This window comes from Dreissena polymorpha, chromosome 1 (genome assembly GCF_020536995.1).
Source record: "Dreissena polymorpha isolate Duluth1 chromosome 1, UMN_Dpol_1.0, whole genome shotgun sequence".
Classification (NCBI taxonomy): Eukaryota; Metazoa; Mollusca; class Bivalvia; order Myida; family Dreissenidae; genus Dreissena; species Dreissena polymorpha.
Genome location: NC_068355.1, coordinates 91,493,547 through 91,507,757, shown reverse-complemented (window position 1 = coordinate 91,507,757; position 14,211 = coordinate 91,493,547). Strand labels below are relative to the sequence as shown.

At 33.1% G+C, this 14,211-nt stretch overlaps 1 protein-coding gene across 1 annotated transcript; it reads right to left on the bottom strand.

The window, feature by feature from the left end:
* On the bottom strand, positions 1-12,949 carry LOC127836487 (carbonic anhydrase 6-like). The gene is made up of 7 exons (XM_052363166.1): positions 12,923-12,949; positions 12,378-12,507; positions 11,531-11,655; positions 2,240-2,332; positions 1,490-1,577; positions 1,144-1,223; positions 1-246 (listed from the first exon to the last, which is right to left on the bottom strand). The coding sequence occupies exons 1-7, from the start codon at positions 12,947-12,949 to the stop codon at positions 1-3; spliced, it is 789 nt and encodes a 262-aa protein (XP_052219126.1).
* Positions 12,950-14,211: the final 1,262 nt, after the last annotated feature.

Here is a 14,211-nt window from a genome sequence, read left to right as displayed (position 1 = left end):
TCAATGGAACGGGAACAGACGTTTTGACGGTCCATTCCACCAGCGAGACGGTCTGTTCAAGGAGTTCCCCTTGTCCCCCTCGCCTTCCAGTGTATGACTCAACTTGCGCCTCCGTCGGTTTGGAGTGTTACCGAGAGGCAGGAAGTTTGCCTCCACTATGCGGTCGTTTAGCGGCTGCGAGACGCGGTAATTTCCATAGCGAGCGTCGAAGTCTCCGGTGGACTCAAGCGCCTGCAATTCTGACCACTGAAATAAAAATCGATGCGCTGTTTTACTGATTGCTCAATTAACGGGATGAGATTGATGTCGACGGTAATATTGGTAAGTTATGAAAGATAAATAAGATATCAATGAGTCGCGTGAATGAGAAAATTCGTCTTTGGCCATCGACTGTGTCGTCAAGACAATTTTCTTACTAACTGTAATCTGTAAAAAGAAATAGATTATTTTTTGCACTCTGACACAAACATTTCCGAAATACATGAGCGACATAAAATGTGTATTTTAATGCGTCTTTGGTTTCCAATCAAAATACAATAAGCGATTCTAGACTAAAAACTGTCAGATAACGTTATTTTTAAGGCAACACGACTAAACATATCTCATGCGATTCCCCAACGCATTATTATACTATGTTTTAATTAAACTTAAGTCTTTTTTATTTTAGTGATATAATTAATTATCATTTCGGACAAGGCATTCAAATGTTACGCTTGTTAACAGCGATATATCAAGGGAGGATATCAAACATTCTCACCCCCCCCCCCAAAAAACACATGCAATATCATCTCTGCGAATGTATACAATAATATACGAATAGAACTATTTGCTCTGGTCTTTCCCAATAGCGACGACACGCGTTAATATACCATAAACACGCAAATATACTCTCTGTTCTTACAATGTGAAATAAGAAAAACAAGTTTAGCCTTTAGACACGTCATATATCTGTCATATTTGTGTGCTATAACACATTTAGCGACCCACACAAAGACTAAACCCGACATGTGACCGGCATACGTTTCCGGATGAATATTATGATTATTGAGATTATGTTGATGAGGAGTCTCTTGAATAACTATCACTTGACTATGACTTACCGCCTGGTACGTTACCGGTATTGGCTCGCGGAAGATTACCCACTGCACAGACTGGAAGCGTGAAGAACTCGCACTTCCGGTCGAAGAACGTCTTTAGGTTTATTCGAGCGTTAACGGTGCTGTCTGCAGCGATCAAAAAGGTATGCTGCTTTTGATGTAATGGGTGATGGGGGGGGGGGTGGGGGGGTGGGGGGGGGGAATTTATACGTGCTTTGTTAAATACTCCAGAATAAATTGTCGACTTATCGATATGTAAACAACTTTTGAAAATTACTATGCTTGGTAATAAATACAAACTTTATTCAGGAGATGTAAGCCATTGATGATCAATTAAGCAAAATTTTATAGAGCTGGGTGGAAATATTTATATGCAGTATTAAGTCGCCTACTTATAGCCCTGATTCTCGGCAGGGCGGTCAACCAGATCTGGGAGAAACCCCTCGCCTTCATTCCCTCAAACGAGTTTTCTGGTACTCTCTGTTAAACACGTTAGTAGTATAATAAGTGAAAGGATATCGCATATTATTTAGGTTAATACCTACATCAAGATTTTGACATGTTGCTATCAACGTTGTACAAAAACGTTTAAGGTTTCAAATACCAAGTAACAACCAGTTTTTGATGAATATATAAATCACCATACCGATTGTGTTTCACATTTCTTTATACAATATCTTTAAAAGAATTCACATTCAATTTATAACAAAGCATATATATCTTCATGCCGTTTATCACTATAAATAAAAAGGATCAGATGAAAACCTAATGGCGTTGAAGAATTTTATAGGAAATACATATTGTTAACGATAATCCCTTAGAGAAATACTAGCCGTATAACATGTTTCACGTAAATAAATGTTACTTATGTGCGTACATAATGTAAATTTGGGGTATATATAAGTGGATACAAATAATTGAGTATGGTTAGTAAGTATTCTTGTTATTTTATTTTTAGTTTGTAAGTGAACTATTGTATAATACAATTATATGAGTATATTACGTACACATCGTTTACCGTGCTTAGTGGTATGAATGAAATAAAGGTGTTTGACTTAACATGACTTGGTTTAACATTGAAACATCTCTTGATGTCATGAAAACACAGACGGAGCATATGCCATTATGAGATTGTTCCCTACCGTGACGAAAAATGCCAATACTGCAACGCCGTCTGGTTTGTTCTCTGCATTCTCTAGTGTGCCATACTTGCTGTTAAACAACACAAAGTGGATCTGCAAATGTAAGCACGGTGATCGAGTATGAGTTGTCAATCAATAAGCATACCATAGAATTGATCTGAAATTGTTACGATCACACACCAGTAGCATAAAACAACGGTGTTCTCAATAAAAAAACATCATATGCATGTCCCACAACATTTGTTCACTTTATTTGTAATATTTGAATGTTATTGATACATTCTTGCTTTCTTTAGTTTTCCATCATATGCAAGATATAAAATATTTATGTGACATTTGGAAATGATTTAACCAAGAGTTTAACAGTTTATTAAGGGCAATTTTATAATTTACTTGCGAATTCAAACTATGTAAATCAATTGATCAAAATACATTTTGATAGCAACGTGTCTTTTCTGTCAAAACTAAATGTTGCACATACAAATGTGGTGCAATATTTGAGTGGACGTAACTGACCTCTCCGTCGTAGCGCCGTCCATTCACAGTGTGCTCGGAACCAGGCGCCATTATGCCCTTTTAGAAAACAACGGCGTTTAAAGCATAATGCAAAATGTTTGTTTAAATTAATGTTTTAGTTCAAACTTATTATATCTGTCATTACCATTTTTTTGTATTCGGTTAAATTTGTCTTAGGGTTAGAGTCTCGTGTGCAACATTTTCTGAAATTAAAATTTGTATCTTAATCTTCGCTAAATAGTGCTTGAACCGCTTTATTAAGATGCAGAGAAGTATTGAAACATGTCAAACTTGAGAAAACTAATCTGCCTACCAAATTGTTAATTAAAAGTAAAGCACGTCCGCTCTTTAAACTACCACTTACCATCATAAACGTAATACATATACAATCTCTATACTCAATCAAATGCATTCAATTAACCCATTCTTGTAAATAAAATAGACTAAACGAGAAACTGTTTCATCACCATGTATAGGAAACAAGCGAATCTATGAAAGGTAAAATCGTTTAATTGTAGATGAGACATCGCCATTAAGCTATGAATTCTATATTTAAAAGATACAGACACACACGCTTAAATTAAGAATGAGGTGAATGTACGTTATAAATCGATATTGAGGTGACTGTACGTCATAAATCGAAATTGAGGTGAATGAACGTTATCAATTGGAATTTAGGTGAATGTACGTTATAAATCGATATTGAGGTGAATGAACGTTATAAATCGATATTGAGGTGAATGTACGTTATAAATCGATATTGAGGTGAATGTACGTTATAAATCGATATTGAGGTGAATGCACGTTATAAATCGATATTGAGGTGAATGTACGTTATAAATCGATATTGAGGTGAATGTACGTTATAAATCGATATTGAGGTGAATGTACGTTATAAATCGAAATCGAGGTGAATGTACGTTATAAATTGATATTGAGGTGAAGGTACGTTATAAATCGATAATGAGGTGAATGTACGCTATAAATCGATATTGAGGTGAATGTACGTTATAAATCGATATTGAGGTAAAGGTACGTTATAAATCGATATTGAGGTGAAGGTACATTATAAATCGATATTTAGGTGAATATAAGATATAAATCGATATTGAGGTGAATGAACGTTATAAATCGATACTGAGGTGAATGTACGCTATAAATCTTTATTGAGGTGAATGTACGTTATAAATCGATATTGAGGTAAAGGTACGTTATAAATCGATATTGAGGTGAAGGTACATTATAAATCGATATTTATGTGAATATAAGTTATAAATCGATATTGAGGTGAATGAACGTTATAAATCGATACTGAGGTGAATGTACGTTATAAATCGATATTGAGGTGAATGTACATTATAAATCGATATTTAGGTGAAGGTACGTTATAAATCGATATTGAGGTGAATGTACGTTATAAATCGATATTGAGGTGAATGTACGTTATAAATCGATATTGAGGTGAATGTACGTTATAAATCGACATTGAGGTAAAGGTACGTTATAAATCGATATTGAGGTGAAGGTACGTTATAAATCGATATTGAGGTGAATGTACGTTATAAATCGATATTGAGGTGAATGTACGTTTATAAATCGACATTGAGGTAAGTGTACGTTATAAATCGATATTGAGGTGAAGGTACGTTATAAATCGATATTTAGGTGAATATAAGTTATAAATCGATATTGAGGAGAAGGTACGTTATAAATCGATATTGAGGTGAATGTACGTTATAAATCGATATTGAGGTGAAGGTATGTTATACATCGATATTGAGGTGAAGGTACGTTATAAATCGATATTGAGGTGCAATGTACGTTATAAATCGATATTTAAGGTGAATGTACTTTATAAATCGATATTGAGGTGAAGGTACATTATCAATCGATATTGAGTCGAAGGTACGTTATAAATCGATATTGAGGTGAATAAACGTTATAGATCGATATTGAGGTGCAGTATATTATAAATCGATATTGAGGTGAAGGTTCGTTATAAATCGATATTGAGGTGAAGGTACGTTATGAATCGATATTGAGGTGAAGGTACGTTATAAATTAATATTGAGGTGAATGTACGTTATAAATCGATATTGAGGTGAAGGTACGTTATAAATCGATATTGAGGGGAATGCACTTTATAAATCGATAAGGAGGTGAATGTACGTTATAAATCGATATTGAGGTGAAGGTACGTTATAAATCGATATTGAGGTGAATGTACGTTATAAATCGATATTGAGGTGAATAAAAGTTATAAATCGATATTGAGGTGAATGTACGTTATAAATCGATATTGAGGTGAAGGTATGTTATACATCGATATTGAGGTGAAGGTACGTTATAAATCGATATTGAGGTGAATGTACGTTATAAATCGATATTAAGGTGAATGTACTTTATAAATCGATATTGAGGTGAAGGTACATTATCAATCGATATTGAGTCGAAGGTACGTTATAAATCGATATTGAGGTGAATAAACGTTATAGATCGATATTGAGGTGCAGTATATTATAAATCGATATTGAGGTGAAGGTTCGTTATAAATCGATATTGAGGTGAAGGTACGTTATGAATCGATATTGAGGTGAAGGTACGTTATAAATTAATATTGAGGTGAATGTACGTTATAAATTGATATTGAGGTGAAGGTACGTTATAAATCGGTAATGAGGTGAATGTACGCTATAAATCTTTATTGAGGTGAAGGTACGTTATTAATCGATATTGAGGTGAAGGTGCGTTATAAATCGATATTGAGGTGAAGGTACGTTATAAATCGATATTGAGGGGAATGCACTTTATAAATCGATAATGAGGTGAATGTACGTTATAAATCGATATTGAGGTGAAGGTACGTTATAAATCGATATTGAGGTGAATGTACGTTATAAATCGATATTGAGGTGAATAAAAGTTATAAATCGATATTGAGGTGAAGGTACGTTATAAATCGATACTGAGGTGAAGGTACGTTATAAATCGATATTGAGGTGAATGTACGTTATAAATCGATATTGAGGTTAATGTACGTTATAAATCGATATTGAGGTGAAGGTACGTTAAAAATCGATATTGAGGTGAATGTACGTTATAAATTGATATAAAGGTGAAGGTACGTTATTAATCGATAATGAAGTGAATGTACGCTATAAATCTTTATTGAGGTGAAGGTGCGTTATAAATCGATATTGATGTGAATGTATGTCATAAACCAATATTGAGGTAAAGGTACGTTATAAATCGATATTGAGATGAAGGTATGTTATAAATCGATATTGAGGTGAAGGCACGTTATAAATCGATATTGAAGTGAAGGTACGTTATCAATCGATATTGAGGTGAAGGTACGTTAGAAATTGATATTGAGGTGAATGTACGTTATAATTTGATATTGAGGTGAAGGTACGTTATAAATCGATATTGAGGTGAATGTACGCTATAAATCTTTATTGAGGTGAAGGTACGTTATAAATCGATATTGAGATGAAGGTACGTTATAAAACGATATTGAGGTGAAGGTACGTTATTAATCGATATTGAGGTGAAGGTACGTTATAAATCGATATTGAGGTAAAGGTACGTTATAAATCGATATTGAGATGAATGTACGTTATAAATCGATTTTAAGGTGAAGGTACGTTATAAATCGATATTGAGGTGAATGCACTTTATAAATCGATAATGAGGTAAATGTACGTTATAAATAGATATTGAGGTCAAGGTACGTTATAAATCGATATTGAGGTGAATGTACGTAACAAATCGATATTGAGGTGAATATACGTTATTAATCGATATTGAGGTGAATGTACGTTTTAAATCGATATTGAGGTGAATGTTCGTTATCAATCGATATTAAGGTGAATGTTCGTTATAAATCGATATTGAGGGTAAGGTACGTTATAAATCGATATTGAGTTGAAGGTATGTTATGAATCGATATTGAGGTGAAGGTACGTTATCAATCGATATAGAGGTGAATGAACGTTATAAATCGAAATTGAGGTGAAGGTACGTTAAAAATCGATATAGAGATGAATGAACGTCATAAATTGATATTGAGGTGAATGTACGCTATAAATCGATATTGAGGTGAATGTACATTATAAATCGATATTAAGGTGAAGGAACGTTATAAATCGATATTGAGGTGAATGTACGTTATAAATCGATTTTGAGGTGAAGGTACGTTAGAAATTGATATTGAGGTGAATGTACGTTATAATTTGATATTGAGGTGAAGGTACGTTATAAATCGATATTGAGGTGAATGTACGCTATAAATCTTTATTGAGGTGAAGGTACGTTATAAATCGATATTGAGATGAAGGTACGTTATAAATCGATATTGAGGTGAAGGTACGTTATTAATCGATATTTAGGTGAAGGCACGTTATAAATCGATATTGAGGTAAAGGTACGTTATAAATCGATATTGAGATGAATGTACGTTATAAATCGATTTTAAGGTGAAGGTACGTTATAAATCGATATTGAGGTGAATGCACTTTATAAATCGATAATGAGGTAAATGTACGTTATAAATCGATATTGAGGTGAAGGCACGTTATAAATCGATATTGAGGTGAATGTACGTTACAAATCGATATTGAGGTGAATATACGTTATAAATCGATATTGAGGTGAATGTACGTTTTAAATCGATATTGAGGTGAATGTTCGTTATCAATCGATATTAAGGTGAATGTTCGTTATAAATCGATATTGAGGGTAAGGTACGTTATAAATCGATATTGAGTTGAAGGTATGTTATGAATCGATATTGAGGTGAAGGTACGTTATAAATCGATATAGAGGTTAATGAACGTTATAAATCGAAATTGAGGTGAAGGTATGTTAAAAATCGATATAGAGATGAATGAACGTCATAAATCGATATTGAGGTTAATGTACGCTATAAATCGATATTGAGGTGAATGTACATTATAAATCGATATTAAGGTGAAGGAACGTTATAAATCGATATTGAGGTGAATGTACGTTATAAATCGATATTGAGGTGAATGTAAGTTATAAATCGATATTGAGGTGAAGGTACGTTATAGATCGATATTGAGGTGAATGTACGTTATAAATCGATATTGAGGTGAATGGACGTTATAATTCGATATTGAGGTGAATGTACGTTATAAATCGATATTGACGTGAAGGTAGATTATAAATCGATATTGAGGTGAATGTACGTTATAAATTGATATTGAGGTGAATGTACGTTAAAAATCGATATTGAGGTAAACGTACGTAATAAATCGATATTGAGATGAAGGTACGTTATAAATCGATATTGAGGTGAAGGTACGTTATAAATCGATATTGAGGTGAAAGTACGTTATAAATCGATATTGAGGTGAAGGTACGTTATAAATCGATATTGAGGTGAATGTTCGTTATAAATCGATATTAAGGTGAAGGTACGTTATAAATCGATATTGAGGTGAATGCACTTTATAAATCGAAATTGTGGTGAATGTACGTTATAAATTGATATTGAGGTGAAGGTACGCTATAAATCGATATTTAGGTGAATGTACGTTATAAATCAATATTGAGGTGAACATACGTTATAAATCGAAATTGAGGTTAATATACGTTATAAATTGATACTGAGGTGAATGTACGTTGTAAATCGATATTGAGGTGAATGTTCGTTATAAGCCGATATTAAGGTGAATATACGTTACAAATCGATCTTGAGGTGAATGTGTGTTATAAATCGATATTGAGGTGAATGAACGTTATAAATCGATATTGAGGTGAAGGTACGTTATAAATCGATATTGAGGGGAATGAACGTTATAAATCGATATTGAGGTGAAGTTACGTTATAAATTGATATAGAGGTAAATGAACGTTATAAATCGATATTGAGGTGAATGTACGCTATAAATCGGTATTGAGGTGAAGGTATGTTATCAATCGATATAAATGTGAATGAACGTTAAAATTCGATATTGATTTGAATGTACGCTATAAATCGATATCGAGGAGAATGTACGTTATAAATCGATATTGAGGTGAAGGAACGTTATAAATCGATATTGAGGTGAATGAACGTTATAAATCGATATTAAGGTGAATGTACGTTATAACTCAATATTGAGGTGAATGTACGTTATGAATCGATATTAAGGTGAATATACGCTATAAATCGATATTGAGGTGAAGGTACGTTATAAATCGATATTGAGGTGAAGGTACGTTATATATCGATATTGTGGTGAATGTACGTTATAAATCAGTATTGAGGTGAATATACGTTACAAATCGATATTTAGGTGAATGTATGTTATAAATTGATATTGAGGTGTATGAACGTTATTAATCGATAATGAGATGAAGATACGTTATAAATCGATATTGAGGTGAATGTACGTTTAAAATTGATATTGAGGTGAATGTACGTTATAAATCGATATTAAGGTGAATGTACATAATAAATCGATATTGAGGTGAATGTACGTTATAAATCGATATTGAGGTGAAGGTACGTTAAACATCGATATTGAGGTCAAGGTACGTTATAAATCAAAATTGAGGTGAATGTACGTTATCAATCGATATTAAGGTGAATGTTCGTTATAAATCGATATTGAGGTGAATGTCCGTAATAAATCGAAATTTAGGTGAATGTACGTTATAAATCGATATTGAGGTGAATGTACATTATAAATCGATATTGAGGTGAATGTACGTTATAAATCGATATTGAGGTGAATGTACGTTATAAATCGATATTGAGGTGAATGTACGTTATACATCGATATTAAGGAGAATGTACGTTATAAATCGATATTGAGGTGAATGTACGTTATAAATCGATATTGAGGTGAATATACGCTATAAATCGATATTGAGGTGAAGGTACGTTATAAATCGATATTGAGGTGAAGGTACGTTATATATCGATATTGAGGTGAATGTACGTTATAAATCAATATTGAGGTGAATATACGTTATAATTTGATATTTAGGTGAATGTACGTTATAAATCGATATTGAGGTGTATGAACGTTATTAATCGATAATGAGATGAAGGTACGTTATATATCGATATTGAGGTGAATGTACGTTGAAAATTGATATTGAGGTGAATGTACGTTATAAATCAATATTAAGGTGAATGTACATAATAAATCGATATTGAGGTGAATGTACGTTATAAATCGATATTGAGGTGAATGTTCGTTATAAATCGATATTGAGGTGAATGTACGTTATAAATCGATATTGAGGTGAAGGTACGTTATACATCGATATTGAGGTCAAGGTACGTTATAAATCAATATTGAGGTGAATGTACGTTATCAATCGATATTGAGGTGAATGTTCGTTATAAATCGATATTGAGGTGAATGTCCGTTATAAATCGAAATTAAGGTGAATGTACGTTATAAATCGATATTGAAGTGAATGTACATTATAAATCGATATTGAGGTGAATGTTCGTTATAAATCGATATTGAGGTGAATGTACGTTATAAATCGATATTGAGGTGAATGTACGTTATAAATCGATATTGAGGTGAATGTACGTTATAAATCGATATTGAGGTAAATATACGTTAGAAATCGATATTGGGGTGAAGGTACGTTATAAATCGATATTGAGGTGAATGTACGTTATAAATCGATATTTAGGTGAAGGTACGTTATAAATCGATATTGAGGTGAATGTACGTTATAAAGCGATATTGAGGTGAATGTTCGTTATGAATCTTTAAGCAAAGCTTATGATATTCTTGTAATCTCCTTTAGTTCTCGTGTTTTGGATTTATAATGCAACCGCAATTTTTAAGGACATATTTTATAGCATGTTTTAAAATTTAAAATAAATAAGATTATATTTAATGGTCGATTGCCATAAAGAAGGCAGACCTCGTGTTTGCTAAGTAATATTTAATTTCCGCAAACAAATATACATATTGCTTTTTCAAACTATATATATAACAAGAAGGTGCAGGCTATTCTTCATAACAGTTGTGTAATTTCATATCCTATTGTGAACAACACTGGTCATGAATATTGTTTTCTGTAATTATAATTTTTGTGTATATCAGCCACTTCTGTCAATAGTAAACTATTTCAAGAATAATGTAATCCACGTTTGTAAACTCCGACTTTGTACAATAATGTACGCGGCTGTTTTTGTTAACTTCTTGTTATTGTTATTGGTCATGTTAATTAAGATATGGTAATTGTATAAGTGTGAGTGTGTGTACAGATGTGTGTATGCGTGTGTGTGCGTGCGTGCGAGCGTTAGAGTTTGTTTATATGGGAAAATGTTGTTAACAAATATTTGTTCATTGAGACAATTTCAATATTGAAAGAGAAATTTATAATATAAGAGTAGTCATGTAATATTCTTGCTTTTTATGACACTTCTATTACACTGTTACTGTGAGTACTCTTATGTCCGTCGAAGTCTACATGTTTGCATTATAGTGCATAAATGCATTATACATACCATAGTTGTTTGAAGGCCTCATTGAAAATAAGATTGCCATTGTTAAACTGTTTGCATGACTTTGTATCAATGTGTTGTCCTAATGAGTTACCTTCGGAAAATAAAGAGATTATTATTATTAATAATATAATCGCCGATATGCTTACCGTTGCCACTACACAAATGTATGCATGAAACTTTTGAATTTGCTTTTTAAAAGAAACTGTTTATATAAGGATGGCAAAGCTTTATGTATGCCGCTCAAGTATAGAGGCTTTACTCAGTGTACTCATTTGACATACGGCCTGGCTGAGGAGGCTTCCACCATAGTGCACGTGAAAGTCGTGCGCGAGGTACCGGCCGGGCCTGTTCGGAAGGTTTGACGCCTCAATCTCGCCTCGATTGATACGAAACTGAGCTGTGTGGCCTGAAACGACAAACAAGATTCGCAGCATACTGTTTTGTAATTCAAATGTTCTGATTAATTTTCTAATATTAAGTATAGTGATGTGTAAAAATAACAGTCACAAGGGTCAAGAACAATAGTGTAGCTATCTTCAAATATGAAAATCCAGTCAATGTAATTTATGCAACGGAAATTAATCATTTCTTTGTATTTAAAATTTAAATATGGCAAGGTCAGCATTTAAAATTTTCGCATGATTTGTACGAAATCTATTATATCAGTTGCGTCATTCAAAAGTGGGCATTATGCCGTCGGCGGTTAGCTCAGTCTCTTAAGTAACTTAAATGTTTGCTATTTAGTCAAGCACGAATTCGTGGTTGAATTAGCGGACTTATAAGTGGACGTTTCCTTGAAAAACTTAACTTCATACGACTTGACTTTTGCATTTTTGTAATGTTTGCAATTTATCAGCAGTCAAAACGATTAAGTGTAATTATATAAACCGTGAATTTCGGATGCATTATTATAATGCATTATTGAAGCAACGTCCAAATAAACCTTTTCGAGTTACTTACCTAACACGTCGTTTTGCAAGTTCAGAATAGAGATAAAAACTTAGAAATGGCAGTACTCTGATTTCTTGCAACGCAGTTACATTTTCAATACAGTGGTTTTCTCCCTTAGTAGTTAAAAGTTTATTTGTGAGGTGTTTACTTGTGCGATCGTTGTGCTCAATGCCTCACCGTTGTTTATAAAGGACCCCCGGATCATATTATTGCTGTAGAATATCCTTGGACAGCTATCCTTCTTCAGTAACACCCGGAGGCGGCTCGTCTCAATGTTCACTGGCGACTGCGCGAGGGCGCTGCACGACTGTGGGAACGTCTGCGGCCAGTTGAAGACGCCTAAATGAGCGACACTTTCATCATCATCCTCATCATCATCATCATCATCATCATCATCATCATCATCATCATCATCATCATCATCATCATCATCATCATCATCATCATCATCATCATCATCATCATCATCATCATCATCATCATCGTCGTCTTCATCATTATCATTATCATCGTCATCATCATCATCATCATCATCATTATTATTAGTAGTATTTCAATTGTTAACGAAATTATTATAGTTTATTATTATTATTTTTTATTATTATTATTATTATAATTATTATTATTATTATTATTATTATTATTATTATTATAATTATTATTTTATCATTATTAAAAATGGTAATTTATTTATGCACTTTATTTACTTTATTCATACTTACCAAACGGGTCATTCCGGTCTCTGTCATAATTGAAAGATCTTGATCCAGTAAATTCGTACACAGTGGAACACACGGACGGGCCGACGAACACACCCAAGAGAACAAAGAAGGAGAAAAGTCTGTTGACATAAATGGAACATATTTTCATTTTTGGGCTACGCTAATATTGTATATTGTGGTTGTTTTTAGTTTGCAATACAAGTTTTGACACAATTATTTCATAAAAGCACGTGTTTCGTGGCACAATTTAAATATGGAAATTATTTGATTAAACTTAAGCCTTCAAAATCATCTGTTAGTTTGAGACTTTTGTCATATACTTGGGTATACCCGCTTTTATTGACTCAATTTGTGTTTGTGTTTTGTGTGTGTTTATTTTTACAATTCTGCAAAGATAATTTAAGATTGCCCAACAGTATACACGTCTTCGACACAAATACAAACAACAATATTTGCAATCACATAGTACTCTTATTTCATGGCTATTTTGTAGTATGAACAATAGATGCATACGCATGTAAACAAATGTATAAAAAGGTAGAATTCGATTGGTTTAATACCACAGTCGTATTTCATGACAGTTTCGCCACAGAGTTATTACCAATAAAAAAATAGAGTGACCATGAAATGTGCAATGTTCTTTTTGGATGCGTCAGATATAGGAAAAATCCCATTAGTCTTAAATACAGGGGTCATAGTGAAGTGTAGATCAATAAGAACTTTATTTTGAAACATTTGAACCGTTTATTAAATTGCCTTTCTTAATTGGTTCAGACGGGTGTCCGGACAAAAGCTCTACTGGATTATTGAAAACCCGTAAAACATGAGAGGAGTACAAAACAACAATCCTGTTTTTACTACCGCTGACAAGAGGTCTCCCAAGATTTTATTACCACGGAAAAGAACTATCCCATGATTTTACTAAACAAAATTTCCTCCTTACATAATATCACCCCTGAAATTGAATAGGGGCGGACGGGCGATCAATGGCTCAAACGTTATGTTATTCTTTACATAATTCTTCTTTGGACAAGTTGGCACAAACATAATAATCAAAACACATAATACGAACCGCTTAAAGTCATTGGTTTACACTTTTAGTATATTCTTTAACCGACAACTTTTTAAATGTTCGCTTGCGAACAAAAAAGTTTAAGAGCAAGTTCTGCAAGCCAGTTTCAATCATTACCCGAAACCTGATCACCGCCTGTATACGAGCCGAAAAATAATTTGCGGCGTTGTTTAAGTCCTTGAACTACAATTAACATAATATGAATATCGTGTTAAAT

Excerpts from the sequence above, each read along its gene's own strand:
- LOC127836487 (XM_052363166.1), bottom strand. The coding sequence starts at position 12,949 with ATGACAGAGACCGGAATGACCCGTTTG. Across the intron at positions 11,656-12,377 it reads GGGGTCCTTTATAAACAACG|GCCACACAGCTCAGTTTCGT; the intron begins GTGAGGCATTGA and ends TTGTCGTTTCAG. Across the intron at positions 2,333-11,530 it reads GAAGCCTCCTCAGCCAGGCC|ATCCACTTTGTGTTGTTTAA; the intron begins GTATGTCAAATG and ends TTACATTTGCAG.